This window comes from Puma concolor, chromosome B1, assembly GCF_028749965.1.
Source record: "Puma concolor isolate L17-30 chromosome B1, mPumCon1.1.hap2, whole genome shotgun sequence".
Taxonomy (NCBI): Eukaryota; Metazoa; Chordata; class Mammalia; order Carnivora; family Felidae; genus Puma; species Puma concolor.
This window is the reverse complement of record NC_141670.1, coordinates 15,683,432-15,708,230: the sequence shown is the minus strand read 5'-3', so window position 1 is coordinate 15,708,230 and position 24,799 is coordinate 15,683,432. Positions and strand designations below refer to the sequence as shown.

Below are 24,799 nucleotides of genomic sequence, written 5' to 3'. Positions count from 1 at the left end.
AAAAAATAAACATTAAAATTTAAAAAAATAATAATTAAAAAAATAAAAAATATAAATATCTTTTCTTTACACTTTTTCCCTTTTGGATAGAAACTAAGTTGTTTTAAAGGATCAGTAGATACTGAGGCACCTGTGTGGCTCAGTTGGGTTGTCTGATTCTTGGTTTCATCTCAGGATATGATCTCATGGCTCATGAGTTCAAGCCCCTCGTTGGTGCAGAGCCTGCTGGGATTCTCTCTCTCCCCCTCTCTCTGCCCCTCCCCTAATAGCTCTCTCTCTAAATAAATAAAGTGTAAAAAAAAAATAATAAATGATCAGTAGATATGAATACTGAAGATTTAAAATCTTCAAGGCAAAACAGACTTTGTATCCTTAAATTTTCATAGGAAATTGTTCTCTTAAAATTACCTTTAGTGTTGGTGCTGCTAAAACATTCAATTCGTTTTTCTTTATTTTGAGATGTGTCACATGTCAGAATTCGTAAAGTGTCTGAGAATCTGAAGAAAATAGGTGAAAGAAACAGTTAACATTATGTAAGAATTAAAGAGACATGGCTACGGAAAGGAGACTGAATTTCAAAAAGTTCCACATTAAAATCCTTTGTTCAACAGCTAATTGTTCTAGGACAATCAAGCTACATTTGCCTACAAAAACACCAATCCTATCCATATAGAAAAGAGTAGTTTGGTGATCACTTAAAATACTTTCTTTGGGCTGCCTGGGTGGCTCAGTCAATTGAGCATCTGACTCTTGACTCTTGATTTTGGCTCAGTTCATGATCCAGGTCGTGGGATCAAGCCTTGCATCAGGCTCTGCGCTGAGCAACTGAGTGTGGAACCTGCTTGGGATTCTCGCTCTCTCCCTCTGCCCCTCTCCACCTCCCTCTCTCTCTCTCTCTCTCTCTCTCTCTAAAATAAATTTTTAAAAATTAAAATACTTTCTTCAACCACAGAGTGAACCAGAGGACTCTGGGACTGCTGAAGCTATAGAATGAAGTACAATTCTATTCTCCAAACATACAGACAGAGCCTTTGACATTTTTGTTACAATGATTTGAAAAGTGTGAATAAGTCTAAAAATAATTTGAAAAGTGTGAAAAAAAAAAAGAAGGAAGGAGGGATGAGAGCAAAGGAAAAAATGAATTAAAGTTAACTGAAAGACAGACTCATAGCCATAAAAAATTTAGCCTTTATTTCAGGAAGAGAAATACTTATTACTTGGCTACACAAAAGAAAATTAAGGAAACCCCATTGAGTAGAAGAACTCTCCACTTGTATGAAATTAATACCGAAACTACAAAAGAAATAGGATTTGGTAATCAGGAGATGACTTCAGGTTGTATTAGAGGCCACTCCTGTGCCAACCACAGGGATACAATTCTTACACTTACCACTGTACTTCCAGAATCTCAGGAACAGCTGCTAACAACTAACACTTACCCAGCAGACATCGCGTGCCAGGCCCAGCTATAATTTTGTGTGTACCTCTTCCCTCATTTAATCTTCACAACTCCCTAAGATAGGTGTTAATATTATTTCCATTTTATTTAAAAAAAATTTTTTAACGTTTATTTATTTTTGATACAGAGAGAGACAGAGCATGAACGGGGGAGGGGCAGAGAGAGAGGGAGACACAGAATCAGAAGCAGGCTCCAGGCTCTGAGCCATCAGCCCAGAGCCTGACGCGGGGCTCGAACTCACACACCGTGAGATCGTGACCTGAGGTGAAGTCGGACGCCCAACTGACTGAGCCACCCAGGCGCCCCATATTATTTCCATTTTAAAGGTAAGGAAACTAAGACCCTGACATTACTTCTGACAAATGTAACTCAGTTGGTTAAGCACCCAACTTCAGCTCAGGTCAGGATCTCACAGCTTGTGAGTTCAAGCCCCGCGTGGGGCTCTGGGCGGTCAGCTCCAAGCCTGGAGCCTGCTTCGGATTCTGGGTCTCCCTCTCTCTCTGCCCCCCTCCAGTTTGTGTGCTGTCTCTCTATCAAGAACACAGAAACATTAAAACAAATTTTAAGTTTTCATTACAACTAACTGTTGCAAATTACTAACTTGGAAGATATTCATGATATAATGTCGAGTGGATAAAACAACAGATATAACCACATAAATAATGATCTCAACTATTTTTTGAATGAAGGACGTATATAAGTATGTATGAACATGCATATATGAAAAGTAGATATTAACAGTAACTCTATTTGCACATGGAACAGTTTTAATTTTCTTCTTTATAAAAATACGTTACCCTAGAATTTTGAGAACTTCCTTTTCCTTAAGTTAGAATTAATTTACCCAACTCACATTATAGTACTATCCAATGCTGTTCACTGCTTAATAAGCATTCACGAATATGCAACAGTTTGATGTTGGTACTATATACTATCTACCTGACATTGCTGACCAAAGAAGACAGGAAACATTGATTTTCTTCAGATACAGTCTCCGAACGTTTAGGAAAAAACTTGTTATCTTCAGCAATCTCCAAAGCCACGTGCTTCCCTATCTTCGATGATTTATACAGCCGAAAGTTTCTATTTCTTGTATAAACTCCTATGTCAAAAGTTAAGAATAATTACGAACGCACGTTTTCAGCCATTTGGTTTTATAGTCAGCAAACATTAGATTCCTTTTGTATGGCGCTCTTAGGGAAACCAGTGCTTCCGGTCCAACATGGCAACGTTGGAAGAGCCTGAATTCACCTCCTCGGGTGAACACCCCAAATCTGTAACTATATATGGAACAATCTCCTCTGAAAAACAGCCTAAAAGCTGGCCAACTGACTCCTTCCGCGTGGAGGATGAGTCGGACAGCCAGTCAAGGCAGGTAGGAGAGGCTGAGACAACCTCACCGCAAGCCCCACCCCCACCATTGGGAGGGAATTCAAACCCGGAGCTTCTCCCTGAAAGGCGGAGGAGTCATACCTCACACACCTCACAGCCCAACGTTTAAGACCTGAGCCTAGGAGATGAGCCCCAGGAACATATGGCTTTGAAGACCAGCCGGGCTGGGGCCTAGGAGACCTGCGGGCCGTGGCGAACTGGGGAAGAAAGACTCCTTCAGGGCCTGCGTGCAGACTCACTCACCCCAGGGCCGAGTGCAGAAGCAGCTCTCCGAAAAGCACCCAGGGTTTATGTGAAAGAGGCTCATTTCCAAACTTTCAAGCGTTGGACTGAGAGATCTTCTTCAGAGATGGAGGTGGCCGGTGCCATCTTCTCTGCTTTGCTAAATCCGGCGGGCGCCATCTTTTCTCCTTTCTCCCCCCCTTTCCAGCGAGTGCCATCTTTGCAAGCCCCTCTGCCCCCCTCCAGCCGGGGGACACAATCTTTGGCTCCCCGCCTGCCATGCTCCAGACCACCAGAATCTGCTGGAGGAAAGCGTCTACTCGCATCTGGTGCCGCAGTTTTACATCCGCCAAACCGTTTGTCAGGTAACCCCCTTGATCACCTGGCCTTAAAGGCCAGGGAGGCTTGCGTTCCTGGGTCCACAGGATTCTAACAACTGGAGGCACAGTTCTCGGTAGACCACCACTCCCAGGCCATGGCACTGAGAGCAGACTGAGACCCATCCCCAGTTTCTGACAGGCCGATTTCGTGTGCCCGAGGGGCAGGCTTCTGCTGTGGCACACTCCCAGGGGCCTACAGAAGGGCTCTCAGGGAATGGAGTCCAGGGGACCTAATTTTTGCACTCTCCCTCTGCCTCACTCCAGCTCACTGGTATCTTCCAGAAAGGAGCTTATGCCCTTTGCTTGGTGCCCTGATTTTCGCAGTTGCGGCCTGGGGACTCCTCTCTGTCACCTGGCTCTGCTGGCCGGTGGGACTTACCCTCACAGGTCCTACAGAACTGTCACCAATGGAGAAAGGGTTCTTAAACAGCGGGCGTCCCTAGGGCACAGTGAGGCAACAGACCCAGGAGCTCAGTCAGCTCAGTCCCTCTGTACAAGAGCCTGCCAGCTTCTCCTCACAGGACCCTAACTGAACACACATCCAGGGGCTAATTGGAAACCTTTCCTGAGACCTTGGAGGGTGGGCACCCTTCTCCTCCTGGCTTTTGCTGTGTCTCACAGCACCAGCATCTCTCAGAGGGGAGCTTCTGTATGTGTCTGGTGCCCCAGTTTTGACCTCTGGTACCCTGCTTTTCGTGGCTGCCTCCCAGGGCCTAACCCTCGATCACCCGGCCCTGGGGGTCATGGGACTGTAACGGTCAGGGAGACAGTTCTGAGATGGCAACCACCACCAGTGCACCGCACAGGCAGCGGATTGAAACACCCCCAGCCTTTCTGGGAAAGACGCCTAACTGCTTGTCCCGGAGCTTCAGCCTGAGGGGCAGTCTTCAAGTTTGGCATACATCTAGAAGCTACAGAGCTGCTCGCAAGGAACGTAGCCAGAGGCGCTATCTTTGTACTCTCCTTCTACCTCACAATCGCTCCCCAGGATCTCTCAGAAAGAAGGTTACATGCTCAACAAGTCCTGATTTTTACAACTGCCACCGTGGGCACCTCCATATGACCTGGCTGTGCTGCTCAGCGGGACTTACGCTTGTAGTCCAATACAACTGCACATGGTCTCTATTCCTTAAAAGCTGCTGCCATGGGGCATCTGGGTGGCTCAGTAGGTTAAGCATCTGACTCTTGGTTTCAGCTCAGGTCATGGTCTCACGGTTCATGAGTTCCAGCTCCATGTCAGGCTCCAAGCCACCAGTGTGGATTCTCTCTGTCTCCCTCTCTCTGCCCCTACCCTACTCAAGCATTCTCTCTCAAAATAAATAAATAACCATTAAAAAAAAAAAAGCAAGCAAGCAAGCAAGCTGTTGCCTGAGGGTCTGGCTTCCAATCAGCCTGAATCTAGGTGTTAAATGAGATCCTCCCCTTTGGGACATTAACTGGTCCTGGAATACCCCAAAGTACTGGGAGCTATTAAAAATAAAATAGGCTGCTTGGAAAATTACAAAAGTTTGAGAAACAACCAAGAGCTAGGACAGGGTTGAAGGATAGATTTCATCTCCTTCTCAGGCCAACTCTTCAAGACTACTAGGGATGCTAGTTCACCTAATGCAGGGAAACAAACAGAGTCAAGCAAAATGAAGAACAAAGGACCAAGTTCCAAACAAAAAAGCAATTTAAAACTCTTTAAAAACCTTTATGAAATGGAGATAAGGAATTTATCTGATAAAGAATTCAAACTAATGGTCATAAAGATGTTTACCAAATTCGGGAGAAGAATGGATAACACAGTGAGAATGTCAACAAAAAGAAAATATAAGAAAGTACCCAACAGAAGTCACAGGGCTGAAAATGCAAAAACTGATGTGAAAAATACACTGTAGGGGTTCAACAGCTAACTAGATGAAGCAGGATCAATGAATTCAAAGACAGGATGGAGGAACTCACCCGGCAGAGCAGCAAAAAGAGAAAAGAATGAAATAAAGTGAAGACAGCTTAAGAGGCTTAGAAGACAACACCAAGCAGGCCAACATTCACATTAAATGAATCCCAGAAGGAGAAAGGGCCAGAAAACTATTTTAAGAAATAGTAACTGAAAACTCCAATAACCTGGGTAAGGAAAGACCTACAGATCCAGGAAGGACAGCGAGTTCTAAATGAAATAAATGCAGAGACCCCACACCAAGACACATTATAAAATGTCAGAAGTTAAAAAAAAAAAATGAGAGAGAGAACCTTAAAGGCAACAAGAAAAAACAAACAAACAAAAAGAAGAAAAACCTTGTTACATACAAGGAAAACCCCATGTGACTATGAGCACATTTTTCAGCAGAAATGCTACAGGCCAGAAGAACATATTCAAAGTGCACGTGATGCTCACGGGTTGGAAGAATAAATATTGTTAAAATGTCAATACTACCCAAAGCTATCTACACATTCAATGCAATCCCAATCAAAATTGCACCAGCATTCTTCTCGAAGCTAGAACAAGCAATCCTAAAATTCATATGGAACCACAAAAGGCCCCGAATAGCCAAAGTAATTTTGAAGAAGAAGACCAAAGCAGGAGGCATCACAATCCCAGACTTTAGCCTCTACTACAAAGCTGTCATCATCAAGACAGCATGGTATTGGCATAAAAACAGACACATAGACCAATGGAATAGAATAGAAACCCCAGAACTAGACCCACAAATGTATGGCCAACTAATCTTTGACAAAGCAGGAAAGAATATCCAATGGAAAAAAGACAGTCTCTTTAACAAATGGTGCTGGGAGAACTGGACAGCAACATGCAGAAGAATGAAACTAGACCACTTTCTCACACCATTCACAAAAATTAACTCAAAATGGATAAAGGACCTGAATGTGAGACAGGAAACCATCAAAACCCTAGAGGAGAAAGCAGAAAAAGACCTCTCTGACCTCAGCCGCAGCAATTTCTTACTTGACACATCCCCAAAGGCAAGGGAATTAAAAGCAAAAATGAACTATTGGGACCTCATGAAGATAAAAAGCTTCTGCACAGCAAAGGAAACAATCAACAAAACTAAAAGGCAACCAACGGAATGGGAGAAGATTTGCAAATGACCTATCAGACAAAGGGCTAGTATCCAAAATCTATAAAGAGCTCCCCAAACTCCACACCCGAAAAACAAATAATCCAGTGAAGAAATGGGCAGAAAACATGAACAGACACTTCTCTAAAGAAGACATCCAGATGGCCAACAGGCACATGAAAAGATGCTCAACACTGCTCCTCATCAGGGAAATACAAATCAAAACCACACTCAGATATCACCTCACGCCAGTCAGAGTGGCCAAAATGAACAAATCAGGAGACTACAGATGCTGGTGAGGATGTGGAGAAACGGGAACCCTCTTGCACTGCTGGTGGGAATGCAAACTGGTGCAGCCACTCTGGAAAACAGTGTGGAGGATCCTCAGAAAATTAAAAATAGACCTACCCTATGACCCAGCAATAGCACTGCTAGGAATTTACCCAAGGGATACAGGAGTGCTGATGCAGAGGGGCACTTGTACCCCAATGTTTATAGCAGCACTCTCAACAATAGCCAAATTGTGGAAAAAGCCTAAATGTCCATCAACTGATGAATGGATAAAGAAATTGTGGTTTATATACACAACGGAGTTCTACGTGGCAAAGAGAAAGAATGAAATATGGCCCTTTGTAGCAACGTGGATGGAACTGGAGAGTCTTATACTAAGTGAAATAAGCCATACAGAGAAAGACAGATACCGTATGTTTTCACTCTTATGTGGATCCTGAGAAACTTAACAGAAACCCATGGCGGAGGGGAAGGAAAAAAGAAAAAAGAAAACAAAGAGGTTAGAGTGGGAGAGAGAGTCAAAGCATAAGAGACTCTCAAAAACTGAGAACAAACTGAGGGTTGATGGGGGGTGGGAGGGAAGGGAGGGTAGGTGATGGGCATTGAAGAGGGCATCTTTTGGGATGAGCACTGGGTGTTGTATGGAAACTAATTTGGCAATAAATTTCATATAATATAAAAAAAAGTGCACGTGACATGCAAAACATAAAACATGGGAGGCAAGAGTAAAAATGTTTAGCTTTGGAATGCATACACACGTGGGGCGCCTGGATGGCTCAGTCAGTGAAGCGGTCAACTCTTGATTTCAGCTCAGGTCATGATCTCACAGTTTGTGGGATGGAGCCCCAGTACAGCCCTGTACTGATAATGTAGAGCCTGCTTAGGATTCTTCCTTTCCCTCTCTCTCTGCCCCTCCTCCACTCACACACACACACACGCGCGCGCGCGCGCGCATGCACGCTCTCTCTCCCTCAAAATAAATAAATAAAACTAAAAAAAAAAAAAAGAATGGGTTCCCACTTAAGTTGTTACAAATTTGAAATAGATTATTATAAATATAAGGTGTTATATGTAATCCTCACGGTAACCACAAAACAAACACCTCTAGCAGATACACAAAAGCTAACGAGAAAGGAAGCATACTACTAAAAATGTCATCAAACCACAAAGGAAGAAAGCAAGAGAAGTAGAAAGAACTAAAAAACAGCCAGAAAATAATGAGCAAAGTGGCTATAAATACGTACCTATCAATAATTACTTTAAATGGATGAAATTTACCCATCAAAAGAGTATCTGAAAGGACAAAAGAAAACAATGGCCATCTATATGGTCCCTATAAGAGACTCATTTCAGACATACGGACACAGACTGAAAGTGAAGGAATGGATGGAAAAAGATGTGGCATGCAAATGGAAGCCAAAAGCTGGGATAGCCATACTTATGTCAGACAAAACACAAAGACTTCAATACAAAGACTGCATAAGAGACAAAGAAAGGCATTACGTAACGATAAAAGGGTCAATACAAAAAGAGGATAGAACATTTACAAATATTTAGGCACCAATGCAGAAGCACCTAAAAAATATAAATCAAAGATTAACAGACCTAAAGGGAGAAATAGAAATATAACAGCAGGGGACTTTAGTACCCCACTTATATCCATGGATAGATCATCCCGACAGAAAATCAATAATAAGAAAACATCAACCTTCAATGACATGTTAGACCAGATGGGAATAACAATATATATAGAACATTCCATTCAAAAGCAACAGAATACATTCTTCTCAAGTACATAGGGAACATTCTCCAGGACAGATCACATGATAGGCTACAAAATAAGTCCTAATAAATTTAAGATTGAAATCACATTGAGCATCTTTTTTGACCACAATACTGTGAAATTAGAAATCAATTATAAGAAGAAAATGGGAAAATTTACAAACATATGGAGGGTAAGCAACATGCTACTGAAAAAGAAGAAATCAAAAGACCTTGAGCCAAATTAAAAAAAAATAAATAAAACAAATCTAAACCGATGAGATGCAGCCAAAAGCAATTCTGAGAGAGACGTTTACAATGACAAATACCTACATCAAGAAAAAAGAAAAATCTCAAACACCTTTATTTCTCAAGAAACTAGGAAAGGAACAGCAAATAAACCCAAAGTTAGGAGAAGAAAGGAAATAATAAAGATCAAAGCAGAACTAAATGAAATGGAGACTTTAAAAAACAACAGGAAAAAAAAAAATCAATGAAAGCAAGAGGTGGTTGTTTTAAAAGATAAATGAAATGGACAAACCTTTAGCTAGACTCACCAAGGAAAAAAAGAGGACTAAAACAAGATCAGAAATGAAAGAGGACACATTACAAGTGATACTGCAGAAATACAAAGGATCATAACAAACTACTATGAGAAATTACACTCCAACAAATCGGGAAACCTGGGAGAAATGCACAACTTCCCAGAAACATAACCTTCCAGGGCGCCTGTGTGGCTCAGTCGGTTAAGTGTCCAACTTTGGGTCAGGTCATGATCTCAGCTTCTGGGTTTGAGCCCCGCGTCAGGCTCTGTGCTGACAGCTTAGAGTCTGGAGCCTGCGTCAGATCCTGTGTCTCTTTGTCTCTCTGCCCTTCCCCAGCTCATGCTCGTGCTCTCTCTCTCTCTCAAAAATAAACATTAAAAAAATAAAACCTTAAAAAAATATATAACCTTCCAAGGACGAATCATGAATCGAAAATAGCCTGATGACTAGTAAGGAGAGTGAATCAGTAAACAAAAACCTCCCAACAAACAAAAACCCAGGAATAGACAGATTTAAAGGTAAATTCTACCAAACATTTAAAGAATAATATGTTCCCCTTCTCAAATTATTCCCAAAAATAGACACTTCAAACTCACTTTACACAGCCAGCATTACCATGACACCAAAAACAAACAGGGGCACAAGAAAGAAAATTACAGGTCAATATCCCTGATGAACACAGATATAAAAGCCATCAAGAAAATAACTAAATCAACAAGAAAACAAAGTAACAGCAAACCAAATTCAACAATACAGGTATCTCCCCACTTTCTGAAAGTTCACATTACAACACTTTGCTTTTATGAAAGACCTATATTACTACCTGTTTTCACTACCTGTAAGATTCCAAAGAGGATTTCCACTCTTATGGAAAAAGCTATTATCATACTAATGTAGGTCTTTCATAAAAGCAGAGTGGCTTCATAAAAACCAAATGATCATCTTGCTCTTTCCGCCACCTTGGAACCTGTGGAGTCTGGCTGGGAACAGGACTCCTAAAAAGACAAATACGTCTAGAAGGCTGTGATCCAAGGCCATTTTTGCTGTCTGTAAGCGAGGTCTCCGGAGCCAGAGGGTCTCTGGAACACAGCTCTTCTTAAAAGTGAAGGTGTTTATGCTCTAGATGAAATGAATTCTATCTAGGCTTTGTGTACAAAGCAAAGAACAACACAATGACTCCTGGTGGCAAACTGAACAAAACCAGAGTAATCTGGAGAAAAGTAACTCATGCTCATGGACACACACGGCGGCATATGGCTCGTGGCAAATTCCAAAGCAACCTTCCTGCTAAAGTCATTGGCCACAGAATACATGTGATGCTCTACCCCTCAAGGATTTAAACTTACTGAAAAGTAAACAGGTAAAGGTGTAGATTTCTCTTGTAAAACAAACAAGCAAAACAAACAAACAAAAAATGACAATCTCAATAGAGAAAAAGCATCTGAAAATTCAACATCACTTATGATAAAATACTCCAAGTATTTTATACCTATGATAAAAACTCTCAACAGAATGGGTATACAGGAAACGTACTTCAACATAATAAAGTCTATTTTTGACACACCCATAGTTAACATCCCACTCAGCGGTGAAAAGCTGAAAGCTTTTCCTCTAAAATCAGGAATAAGAACACCCACTCTCATCACTTTTACCAACATGGTATTAGATGTCCTAGCCAGAGCAAGTAGGCAAGAAAAGGAATAAAAGGCATCCAAATTGGAAAGGAAGAAGTGAAACTGTCACTATTTGCAGATGTGTATGTATAGAAACATATTATGTAGAATATTCCAAAGACTCCACCAAAAAAATTGTTACAACTATTATCAGTCAAGTTGCAGGACACAAAATCAACTGTATAGCAATCTGCTGCATTTCTGTACAACCACTAACAAACTATCGGGAAAAGAAATTGAGAAACAATCCCATTAAAAAAAGAAAAAAAAAAGAAACAATCCCATTTATAATTGCATTGGAAAGAGTAAAATACCCAGGAATAAATGTAACCAAGGAGGTGAAAGACTTGTCCTCTGAAAAGTATTAAACACTCATGAAAGCAGTTGAAGAGGACACAAAGAAATGGAAAGATATTCCAGGCTCACAGACTGGAAGAATACTGTTAAGATGTCCATAATACCTGGGGCAATTTACGATTTGGTGCCGACCCTATCAAAATTTCAGTGACACTTTTCACAGACCTGAACACAGAATTCTAAAATTTGAATGGAACTACAAAAGATCCCGAATGGCCAAAGCAACACAGGTAGAGAATAAACCTGGAGGCACCATGTTTCCTGATTTCAAAGTATATCACACTGCCATACTTACCAAAACAGTATGATATCAGCAATAAAAACAGGCACATAAATCAATGGAACACAACAGAAAGCAAGAAAATAAAGCCATGTATGTATATGTTCATTTAATTTACAGCAAAGGAGCCAAGAATATACAATAAAGAACAGTCTCTCCAATGAAATGAGATGGGCAACTGGAAAGTCACGTGCAAAATAATAAAACTGTACTACTTTCTCACACCATATCCATAAATTAATTTGAAATGAATTACAGACTTGAATATAAGACCTGAAACCATAAAAGTCTTAGAAAACCAGTGGTTTTGGATCTTGGCAACGGTGTGGTTTGTTTTTATTTGTTTTTGTTTTTTATTTTAGAGAGAAACAGAGAACTCGAGCAGGAGAGAGGGGCAGAGGAGGAGAGAGAGAAAGAGAGGGGGAGAGAGAGAAAGAATGAGAGAATGTATCTTAAGCAGGCTGTATGCTCAGCACAGAGCCCAGCGTGGGACTCAATCCCACAACCCTGGGATCATGACCTGAGCCAAAATCAAGAGTCGGACGTTCAACTGACCGAGCCACCCACCCAGGCACCCCAGCGATGGTGTTTTAAATTTGACACCAACAGCAAAGGCAACAAAAGCAAAAACAAATAAGCAGGACTACATCAAAGTAAAAAGTTTCTGCAGAGAAAGAAAACCAGCAACAAAACTAAGGTTACATGCTGAATGGGAAAAAATACTTGCAAATTATAGATCTGATTAGATGTTACTAGCCAAGATATATAAAGAACTCCTACAACTCAAGAGAAAAAGGAAACCTAATTAAAAAGTGGGCAGACAGGCTTCTCGAAGAGAAAATAGAGAAGACCCAAATAGATAAAATCACAAATGAAAATGGATTTATTACAACCAGTCCCTCAGAAATACAAGCAATTATCAGGGAATACTATGAAAAATTATATGCCAACAAACTGGACAACCTGGAAGAAATGGATAAATTCCTAAACACCCACACACTACCAAAACTCAAATGAGAAGAAACAGAAAATTTGAACAGACCCATAACTAGTGAAGAAATTGAAACAGTTATCAAGAATCTGCCAACAAGTAAGAGTCCCGGACCAGATGGCTTCCCTGAGGAATTCTACCAGACATTTAAAGCAAAGTTAATACCTATCCTTCTCAAGCTGTTCCAAAAAGTAGAAATGGAAGGAAAACTTCCGGACTCATTCTATAAAGCCAGCATTACTTTGATTCCCAAACCAGAGACCCAGCAAAAAGAGAGAACTACAGGCCAATATCCCTGATGAATATGAATGCAAAAATTCTCAACAAGATACTAGCAAATCTAATTCAACAGCATACAAAAAGAATTATTCACCATGATCAAGTGGGATTCATTCCCAGGCTGCAAGGCTGGTTCAGTATTCACAAATCAATGTAATACATCACATTAATAAAAGAAAAGAACCATATGATCCTGTCAATAGATGCAGAAAAAGCATTTGACAAAATACAGCATCCTTTCTTAATAAAAACCCTCAAGAAAGTCAGGATAGAAGGAACATACTTAAACACCATAAAAGCAATTTATGAAAAACCCACAGCTAATATCATCCTCAATGGGGAAAAACAGAGGGCTTTCTCCCTGAGATCAGGAACATGACAGGGATGTCCTGTCACCACTGTTGTTTAACATAGTGTTGGAAGTCCTAGAATCAGCAATCAGACAACAAAATGAAATAAAAGACATCAAAATTGGCAAAGATAAACTTTTACTTTTCGCAGACAACATGATACTCTACATGGAAAACCTGACAGACCACAAAAGGTCTGCTAAAACTGATACATGAATTCAGCAAAGTCAAAATCAATGTACAGGTACAGGGCACAAAATCAATGTACAGAAATCGGTTGCATTTTTATACACCAATAATGAAGCAACATAAAGAGAAATAAAGAAACGGATCCCATTCGCAACTGCACAAAGAACCATAAAATACCCAGGAATAAACCTAACCAAAGATGTAAAAGATCTCTATGCTGAAAACTATAGAAAGCTTATGAAGGAAACTGAAGAAGACACAAAGAAATGGAAAAACATTCCATGCTCGTGGATTGGAAGAATAAATATTGTTAGGATGTCAATACTACCCAAAGCAATCTACACATTCAATGCAATCACAATCAAACGCAAGGGAATTAAAAGCAAAAATGAAGATATTTGCAAATGACATATCAGATAAAGGGCTAGTATCCAAAATCTATAAGGAACTCACCAAACTCCACACCCGAAAAACAAATAATCCTGGGAAGAAATGGGAAGAAGACATGAATAGACACTTTTCCAAAGAAGACATCCAGATGGCCAACAGACACATGAAAAGATGCTCAACGTCCCTCCTCCTCAGGGAAATACAAATCAAAACCACACTGAGATACCACCTCACGCCCTTCAGAGTGGCTAAAATGAACAAATCAGGAGACTATAGATGCTGGTGAGGATGTGGAGAAACGGGAACCCTCTTGCACTGCTGGTGGGAATGCAAACTGGTGCAGCCACTCTGGAAAATAGTGTGGAGGTTCCTCAAAAAAACTACCCTATGACCCAGCAATAGCACTGCTAGGAATTTACCCAAGGGATACAGGAGTGCTGATGCAGAGGGGCACATGTACTCCAATGTTTACAGCAGCACTTTCAACAATAGGCAAGTTATGGAAAGGGCCTAAATGTCCATCAACTGACAACTGGATAAAGATGTGACTTATATATACAATGGAATACTACTTGGCAATGGAAAAAATGAAATCTGGCCACGTGCAGCAACATGGATGGAACTGGAGGGTATTATGCTAAGTGAAATGAGTCAGTCAGAGAAGGACAGATTCATGTTTTTACTCATATGTGGATCTTGAGAAATTTAACAGAAGACCATGGGGGAAGGGAAGGGGGAAAAAAAAGTTACAGAGAGGGAGGGAGGCAAACCATAAGAGACTCTTAAAAACTGAGAATAAACTGGGGGTTGATGGGGGATGGGGGAGAGGGAAAGTGGGTGATGGGCATTGAGGAGGGCACCCATTGGGATGAGCACTGGGTGTTGTATGGAAGCCAATTTGACAATAAATTATATTTTAAATAATTAAAAAATTAAATAAATAATAAAATAAAGTGGGCAGAATTTGAATCCACGTTTCTCCATAAAAAGACATACAGATGGCCACATAAATAGATGTGCAACATCCCTAATATCAGGGAAATGCAAATCAAAACCACAATGAGATACCGCCTCACACCTGTCAAAATGGCTAGTCTCAAAAAGACAAGAAATAACAAGTGTTGGTGAGGCTGTGGAGAAAAGGGAACCTTCATGCACTGTTGGTGGGAATGTAAATTGGTGCAGCCACTGTGGGAAACAGTATGGAAGTTCCTCAAAACATTAAAAATAGAACTGCCGTATGATCCAGTAATTCCACTTCTGGGTATTTATCTGAAGAAAATCAAAACTAATTCAAAAAGATATGTGGTCACCATGTTCACTGCAGCATTATCTACAATAGCCAAGATAAGGAAACAATCTGCACGTCTATGAAACGGAGTATTATTTAACCATTAAAAAAAAATAAAAATCCTGCCATTTGCAACAACATAGATGGACCTTAAAGGCATTATGCTAAGTGAAATAAGTCAGACAGGGAAGGACAAATACCATATTGCTTATATACAGAATCTAAAAAGTTAGAAAAAAAAAGCTAATAAATACAGAGAACAGACTGATGGTTGCTTGAAGTGGGGAGGTAGGGGTGGGCCAATGGATAAAGGGAGTCTAAAGACACAAACTTCAGTTATAAATAAGTCATGGGGATGTAATGTACAGCAGGGCAAATATAGTGAATAACACTATATTGCATATTTGAAAGTTGCTAAGAGAGTACATCTTAGAAATTCCCATCATATGAAAAACAACTCTATTGTATGTATGGTGATGGAGGTTAATGAGAGTTATTGTGGTAATCAATTTGCAATATGTGCAAATATCAGATCATTATGTTATACACCTGGAACTAATTAAATGTGGTATGTCAGTTATACCTCAATTTAAAAAATGAGGGTGAAAAAAAATCACCTTCATGTAAACAAAAATAAAAATGAGAATAAGAATTATTTTCAACCAGCTGTAAACAAAATAAAATCAATGTATAAATTAAAATAGAGTAGAGTTGGCCTGGAAGAATGCCACATCCAGAAACAGAAATCGAATTCTGTTCAATTTGTGGGTAACCCTCCTATTGTAAATAAATAGAAAACCTGGGGAAATCCATTAGGAAAAAAAGTTTGAGACTACTGAAGACCTGCTAAGGCAGTGAGGTTTTCTAGTGCCAAAATCTCAAAGAAGGGAGACATCCAAAAATCAAGCAGTGCTCTCTCTCCGCTATGGAAGGCTACAATGAGAAGACACGGATCTGTACACCAGGAACAGGACCTTCACCAGAAGCCACCCACACTGGTACCCCAATCTTGCTACTGTGAGAAATAAATGTTTGTTGTTTAAGCAAAAAAAAAAAAAAAAAAAAAAATCAAATATCTAGAATAAATCCAAGATGTACAAGTTCTCTATTCAGAAAATTATAAAACACAGAGAGAAATTAGAGAACATTGATGTTAGTGGAATGACAAACCACGCTCATGAATCGGAACACTAAATATTGTAAAAATGTCAATGTTGGTCAATAGACTCAATGCAAACTAAATCAAAATTCTAGCTGTGTGTGTGTGTGTTTGTGTGCGCGCGTGCACGCACGTAACCTGAGTGATTTTAAAATTTAAATGGAAGTGCAAACGGTCAAGAACAGCCAAGAAATTTCAAAGAACAAAGATGGTGGGCTTATTCTTCTGGACAGCAAGACTTTTTAAGAAGGCACATTAAGGGGCACCTGGGTGGTTCAGTCAGTTGAGCAGCCATCTGACTTTTGATTTTGGCTCACGTCATGATCCCAGGGTTGCGGGATCGAGCTCCACCTCAGGCTCTGCACTGAGCATGCAGCCTGCTTAAGATTCTCTCCTCCTCTCCTCCACTAGCATACACTCTCTAATGAAAAAAATTTTTTAATTAAAAAAAATAAATAAAAAAGCAACATTAAGATAGTAGTGGTACTGGCACAAAAATAGATCAATACAACAATGGAGCAGAACATAATCCAGAAAAAGACCAGACATAGATAGACGCTTGACTTATGACAAAGATGTCCTTTTAGGTAAAGGACGGTTATTTCAACAAATAGTGTTGAGACAAACAGATGTTCATACAGGAAGAAAAAACACAATCTTGACTCCTCTTCACACGATAAGCAAAAATCCATTCCAAGTGAATTGTAGATCTAAGTATAAAAGGTAAAAATATAAGTCTTCTAGAAGGTAACTAGGAGCATATCTTCATAAGTGGAGATAGCAAAAGATTTAACAAGATACAAGAAGCACTAAGAGGAAAACATTTGATAAATCAGACTACCACTATTTAAAGGTACTTTTGTTCATCAAAGACACCAATAACAGAGTGAAAAGGCAAGCCATAAGTACTATGATTCCAATAATAAAAATTTCAGGGGTGCCTGGGCGGCTCAGTCAGTTAAGCATCTGACTCTTGATTTGGGCTCAGGTCATGATCTCACAGTTCGTGAGTTCGAGCCCCCACTCACAGGATTCTTTCCCTGCCCCTCTCTCTCTGCCCCTCCCCTATCGAGCGTGTTCTCGCCCTCAAAATAAATAAGCATTTTTTAAAAAGCTCGGAAATAGGCAAAACTAGTTTACCGTGTTAGAGGATGGATTACTGGTTACCTGTGGGGAGGAGGAAGGTTACTTCCTAGAAGAAACATAGAGGAGGTTCGGGAATCCCGATAACCTTCTATTTCTTGCCTAGGGTGGTGTGGTGACAAGGGTATGTTCATTTTGTGATAATCCATTGACCTGGGCACTCACCAGTCACTCGTGGCTCTGAATGTTTTACTTCAATAAAAAAGTTTCCTCAAAAACTTACTATTAAATCTCTGACCTTTCAACAGATGCCTTAAGGAATGTCCTCTTTGCTGCATCAATAATTCTAGGCAGAGGCCTGAAATATTTCTTTCAAGCAGATCACAGAAATTTCCTTGCTAGTTCAGGAAACTAACTTTTAAGGCTGTCACAAACTGGGGTATTCTGTTTGTGTCTTTTACTGGGGTAGAGGTGGAGCATAGAGATCAGCTATGCCGCACCCCCACCCCCCAGCCCCGCCCCGAGTCACTTCCTGTTCGGCAGTCTCCCCTATTTTACTGCATGCTAGCATGACCTGGAGAGAACAGTCTGCTAACAAGACAAAACTTGTCATTTGGAAGAATGCCCCTCTACTCCTAACTCGTGCTTGTTCACACCCGAACCAGGGCATTGCCCTTATCTGACTGTATTTCCAAATTTGGGCGCTCGGCTGTCAGGGTAGCCAGAGAGATATGGAATGCATCAAGACACTGCCCACCCTCTTGGCCTGGCTGCCTTGATAATCCTGCCTACAAGTTAAACCTAACTTCCCTCAGCCCGTGGACACTGCAGCTCTCTCGGTTGCTCTGACACGCAACGCATAAACGTGCTCTTTACGGCTTTCAAATCGCAAGCGGAGGCCACAATAGAAAAATGAGGCTTGGGTGGCTCAGTCACCAAAGTGTCCGACTTGGGCTCAGGTCATGATGTCCCAGCTGGTGGGTTTGGGCCACCCGTCAGGCTCCGTGCTGACAGCTCAGAGACTGGAGCCTGCTTCGGGTTCTGTGTCTCCTTTTCTCTCAGCCCCTCCCCTGCTTGCACTCCGTCTCTGTCTCTCAAAAATAGATCAACATTAAATTTTTTTTTTTTTTAAATGAGGCTCCTTTCACCAGACTGGAGCTGGCTGAATGGGTCCCGATCGGCCTATGTGTTACCTAAACAGACTACAGTCTCGCCCCGTGCTTCATACACCTTCAGGTTCACCGACCAGAAGCAAGTAGGGTAGGAGAGAGCACAGTTAAAGCAGCTGCTAGTTTGACCACAGTGAGGCGGCTGAAGAAATGGCCGCTGCCACTAACGGCAAAGCTCTTCAGTGGAGAAAACAACCGCCTCATTTTGCCACATAAAAGTACCATTTTTATATTGTGTCTGTTTTTAACTTTTTTTTTTTAAGTTTATTTACTTATTTTGAGAGAGACAGACACGGCAGCGCAAGTAGGGGAGGGACAGAGAGAGAGAGAGGGAGGGAGACACAGAATCCGAAGCAGATTCTCCACTGGCAGCGTGGAGCCGGATGCAGGGCTCAAACCTGTGAAACTGCGAGATCATGACCAGAGTCAAAACCAAGAGTCAGACGCTTAACTGACTGAGCCACCCAGGCGCTCTAATGTTTATCTCATCTTATGAAACTTCTCACCGGTGCTGGAGAGTGCTGGGGCAACTGTCCCCTATTAAGACTCTCCTGACACAAGTCTCTAGACGTTTCAGAAGTAGCGGCAGCCACAACCATTTTCTTTTTGGAACTCAGGCCGGTCTGGGGCTTTTGTCCCATGGGGCCTCTCTACGATCTCTGAATGGAAGCCAGGCAGAGTTCCAGCACCTTAGCTCACTGATCACAGTCTGCTGGTGATTCTACGGTCACCATGGAGCAGTGGCAGTAGGAAGAATCCCAAGCAGAGTGACACGTGGGCACCGACTGGTCTCTCAGAGGAGTACAAAGGGACAGTCCAGCGGACAGCTGCCAGCTTTACTTACCCAGGTCTACAAAAAGTTGCTTTTCTCCTGTGTTATTCCTCACAACTAAAAATGAAAGATCAGGACTGCTTTGCTTAGCTGACCCCAGCCTCTCCAGTTCCTTTGAATTCAACGTCCAGCTCTCTCCATCCTGATCTGGGGACATTTTGCCAAAGGAAATTCCTTGTTTAATTGGGGTTTCAGAAAAATGGGAAAACCCATGGCCCGTTTTCTCTGAAATACTATCGTCTTCACTGGCAATTAAGTGAAAAGCAGGCTGCAATATTTTTCTCACAAAATTACCTAAAAAAAAAAAAAAAAAAAAAAAAAAAAAGTATTATGATTAATCTAACTCTGCTTTTCCACAAAGTATAAGATCTAAGCACAAATCTCCACATGACAATTTTATACAGTAAGGCTTCTTTTTTTTTGACTTCTGGTTTTAAAACTGAGTTGTTATTACCAACTGTAACGTGCTTCTCTTGTTACTTCCTTCCTCTTTATGCAATCTTCTACTTTTTCGATTCCCACCGACAGGGTAGCATGAGGTCACTTACAATAAACAGATCATCTTAGAAGGGAAGGTCAGTTTGAGAAGATGTGTTGACGTTGCTAGCATGAGCCTGAGCCTAAGGTACGGTCACCAAGAAAGCACCACTTTTTTTAAAAACTCTTTTTTAATGTTTATTCAGTCTCTGAGCTGTCAGCGCAGAGCCCAACCCCACCAACCCCCACTCAAACCCACCAACCATGAGATCCTGATCTGAGCCAAAGTCGGACGCTTAACTGACTGAGCCACCCAGGTGTCCCAGCACCACTTTTGCTAATACAAATTGAGTAGAACTTATCTTGACCGTCGACGGATTAAAGAATGGAAGGAAGGTTTTTATGCATAAACAATGCTGCCAAGATAATGCCCAGAAATACCACGAGAACCTTGGCCGCACTCCCCTTGAGTCAGGATGTCAGCAAACTTCTCTGGAGCTCACGCTCTCGCCTTTACCTGTCATGATATGCCCTAAGAATCGTGACATTTGCAGCCAGCGGTTCCAAAGTCGTTGCTCCTCCGGCTTCTCCCTATAACTGGTCAGCGGACGGGCTGTGGCATCATAAGTAAAGTCCAGATCGAAAGCAATTAAATACATAGATTTCAACACTTACTCTAAGGGCTCTATTTTTTTAAGTTTATTTTTTTTTTGAGAGAGAGAGAGAAAGAATATCCCAAGAAGGCTCTGTGCTATCAGCGCAGAGCCCAACATGGGGCTTGATCCAACGAACCAGGAGAGCATGACCTGAGCGGAAATCAACAGTCGGATGCTTAACCGACTGAGCCACCCAGGTGCCACAAAGAGCTCTAACCATTAGCGGTCCTATCTCTACCTAGAAAAGATGATATGGCAAATCTAGAACTTCTTTAACTCTCGTATGTTATTTACACCATAAAAATCAAGCAATAACTTGGTTAAGGTGTTTCATGTATATGAATACTGGAGAAAGGCAGTGTTTTAAGAAAAAAAATTTAATTTCTAATATTGGTATTGTCTGGGTTTGTCACTTTATTTACCCTGAAATCGTGTAACACACATGCTCTGACTTCAAAATTCTCTTTCTCCAAATTAATGATTTACTCTCTACTCAATGAAACAAATCCAGTATCTCAGAAAACGCTATACATCAAAATGAAAGCAAAAGCATCTGATCCTTGCAATGATATACAGATGTGATTATCTCTGGAATGAGGCAAATAAGGGTAAACACCGAGTAAAAAGAAATCACGATGTATCAAAAAACAACAAAGCAGTACAAACATAAACTAATAAAGTTAATGTTCCTGGAAATGTAAGATAACATCTACTTGACGCAAGGCATGGTTCTAGAACGACTTGCAAAGGGAGCGCTAAGCAGGCCAGGTAGGCCTTTAAAAACCTTTGGCAGGGAGCTAACGTGGCCAGGATACAAGGACGGTATCACCAGCATGAATTCCAACACAGGCTTCCAGCAACTACTCCGCTTTCTACTTCCCTTCCCCAATCTTATCACCCTCGCCCTCATCATTACTATGGGGACAGGAATTTTACTGGCTGGGAATACCTCAAAAGAACGTGTCAATCATAGGAATTTCGGGTCCTATGGCAGGCTGGCAGAGGTGTAGTTTAGGCAGATCAAATTTACACATTTTGCAAACATTCTGTGCTCTTTTACACTCACTCTAATTCTACTTTACGAAAGGCTAACGACAGGAACTAGAAATGTCACCAAAACATCCATGGAGGGATGGGAAACGAAGGGCAAATTTTGGACTAATTTCTTCATCCTTGCATCTCTGGTTCTGGCGGTTCATAATTTTAGAGAAAAGGAGCTTCAGACCCCCCTCTGTTCCCCCAAGGTACCTCCACACTTTTGTGTATGCTGTTCTGACAGTAAAGCACTTTTTACTTAGTTTATGCCACGGAAGCAGGTTTAAAGCCAGCTTGAAGGCAATCTGCTTTCAGAAGACATCTGTAGCAGCGACTGCTAATTACCTGACAAATTTCTACTCTCCCTTCTTCCCTAGTAACCAATCTCCACTTTTAGCCTGGTGGCTGGGAGCCATGCAGCAGACTATGAGGAGTCCATAGAATCAAGGAAATATCTTGCTGAAGGCTCTGCCCCCATACCCTGACCGTAGAGCCCACTGAATAGTTTTTCATTCGGCAAATACTTATCAAATGCCTACTTCTATTTCATTGCTGGCTACTACTAGCTTACAAATATTAATAAAGATATGATTATGTACGAGCTCTGGAAATAAACAGCGAATAAGAAACAGTCCTTGGGGTGCTGGGTGGTTCAGTAGGTTAAGTGTCCAACTCTTGGTTTCTGCTCAGGTCATGATCTCACAGTTCGTGAGTGCAAGCCCCACATCGGGCCCCAAGCTGACAGCTGGAGCCTGCTTGGGATTCTCTCTCCCTCTGCCCCTCCCCCACTTGTGTGCATGCGTGTGCGCCTCTCTCTCTCTCAAAATAAATTAAAAAAAAGAAAAAGAAAAAAACAAGCAGTCCCTGCCCTAAGGAAACATTCAGTGAAACATAAAGACGACAGAAAATTACATGAGGAAGTGGTGAATGTGATAAGCACTGGGCTGTCTATAACCCAGAGTCTCAGCGTTTGAGATGTGACAGGCATGGCTTCTCATCTGATGATATCTACACTGGGTCTTAAGAGACCACATAATTGGAGTATGTCATTTCAGACAGCAGCATCAAAATGTGCAAAGGCACAGGGACTTGAGAAAATGTGGCCCCCACAGGAGCTAAGTAAAGGTCAGAGTGAGAAGGGCTGTTCTGTGCCGGTCTCAGCACTTCATCAACAACAAATGGTGCTTGGACTGGGCTTGGGGTTCTTGTTACGACTGCAAGACGCCTTTCGGTAACAACTATCAAGAAACTTTGAAGAAAAATAAAGGTCTATTACTTTCAAGATCTGAAAACTGCCCACGACACCTGGGGCCACACGGCAAGGTGGAGAAAGCATGCACAGGCAAGGGGTTTCTGCTTTTAGTGGGCTTGGGGTCAGAGACCTAGGGTTTCCCAGGCTCACACCTTGTTAGTGGATATAAAGTATAAGAGCAGGGGCACCTGGGTGGCTCAATCAGTTAAATGTCCAACCTTCGATTTCGGCTCAGTTCTTGATCTCAGGGTTTGTGGGATCAAGCCCCATGTCAGGCTCCATACTGACAGCGCGGAGCCTGCTTAGGAATTCTCTCTCTCCTTCTCTCTCTGCATCTCCCCTGCTCACACATGCTCTCTCTCAAATAAATAAATAAACTTTTTTTTTTAATGTAAAAAATAAAAGAGCAGGAATTTAAAGCAAGGAAGAGAAAACTAGTGGCCCAAAATGTCAGTTAATGAAATCAACCAAAATTTCTGAATCAAAAGCGTCTCAGTCTGGGGAGTGTTATTGAGATAGCGGTCTTTGAAACGGATGCCACTTTGAAATGCGAGCCTCAGGAATCAAAGCTTAAGTCAGGCAGTTGCATTACAACAAAACCAAACACTGTCAGGGTTTACACTACAAGGGTCACGTGGTATGAGAGGAGGCTAGAGCACAGTGGGGCTCTGTGTAAAGGAAGACATCTAGAAGTCATCCTGATGGCATCGAGCAATCCTTGAAGGGTCTGAAGCATCCAAGTGGTAGAATCAGCTCACTCCAGCTCGCTAAGTATGCATGCTGAGCGAAAACAGAGCTCAAAGATGACACCAACATTTTCACTCGGGTAGTTGGGTAGATGGTAGATACTACTCACTGGTACATGTATCACAGGAGAAAGGGCAAATTTAGGAGAAAAATGAGGAGTCCGGTTTAGGGATGATGGGTGTGACATATCTACAAGGGAATGTTTAATAGGCAGCTGGCTTTATAGGGTCTGGCATCAAAGAGGACAATCTTGGCTGAAGATGAAGACTTAAGAGTCATCAACACACAGATGGTCATCAAAGCCATGACAGTAGATGATTGCCAAGGTTACGGACAGAGTGAACAGAGGGACAAGGATAGATTCTACAATTATTAATACCTGAGGGCTGAAACAAAGAGATGGAATGTCCAACTATGCCACGGAAAACGGGGAGATAATAGGAGCCCCTCAGACATAGCAAACGAGGTCACCGTGACCTAGCTTTGGTCTAATCCGAGTTAGGTTCCTGACTTCTATGCCAGTCCTCGAGTGACTGTGTTCATGCCTTTTATTCTAGGTGCCCCTAAACTATCAGACACCTGTAGTTCTGAAACAGATTACCTATTACCTGAACTTCAGTTAATCATCTGCCATTTAGACCTCAAAATACTAGCTCTATTGCTGCTTTGATAAACACTCAGGACTGGGGCTTCTATTCAGACCTTGGTTTTCAGTGTTTCCCCCTGCCTAATTTGTTCCTCTATAGACTGACTTCATTTTATACCTGGGCCTGTGTCTCTAAACATCCAGTCCCAGACACACACCCCCCTTGCACTCTCAGGCTTCCATACGTAGACACCTTCCCAATCTTGAGGGTCCGCCTGGAGCAGCAACCAATAAAAAAGCCTCTTTGGACGTGGCCTGGAGCCCCAGCCTCGTCCTCATGTACCGAAAACGAAGACTAAGGCAAGGCTGAAGTGAAGGACAGATACAGATCTGAGGCATCACGGATAAGACCTGAATTAGGCCTCCAATGCATTACCCAGAAAAGTTCTGAAAGGACTCCTGTTGTAGCAGAAACCAGTCCCAGGCAAGGGACGGCCATCCCAAAATGTCTAGCAAGAGGCACTAATGCCAAGGATATCCTGAGGAGGTTAATGTGTCTAGAACAGGAAGGTAGGTCGAGAACTAAAGGAGATCCTGAAGATGTGAAAAGCCACATTTCGTTATTCAGGATAGGTAAGAACCCTAAAACCTGGCAAGTATTTACAAAACTTTAAGAGGTAAAGGAAAATATGAAATTTTAATAGAATTCCTTGACTTTTTAAAAAATGGTGTACTTACCAACATGAATGTTATCTTTAAATGCCACATCATGGAGCTGAAATATTAGATGGCGGCTAAATTTTTCCTCGGTGCTAGAATCCAAGTTGAAAACATCTTCGGCTGAACAGTTAACCCTATATAGTTCTTGAAGTGCCTTACAAACATGCTAAAAATACA

The 24,799-nt window shown here is 41.6% G+C and overlaps 1 protein-coding gene across 7 annotated transcripts in view; it reads right to left on the bottom strand.

Annotated features, from left to right (window-relative positions):
* The window catches only part of PRIMPOL (primase and DNA directed polymerase), a 58,500-nt gene that overhangs the window by 11,565 nt on the left and 22,136 nt on the right, over positions 1-24,799 (bottom strand). For all 7 annotated transcript variants that reach the window (XM_086703185.1, XM_086703182.1, XM_086703181.1 and 4 more), the window contains 4 exons: positions 24,641-24,788; positions 19,162-19,443; positions 2,399-2,561; positions 409-497 (listed from right to left, as the gene is read on the bottom strand). In XM_086703185.1, the coding sequence (XP_086559311.1) occupies positions 409-497; positions 2,399-2,561; positions 19,162-19,443; positions 24,641-24,788 (682 nt within the window). The remainder of the gene's footprint in view (positions 1-408; positions 498-2,398; positions 2,562-19,161; positions 19,444-24,640; positions 24,789-24,799) is intronic.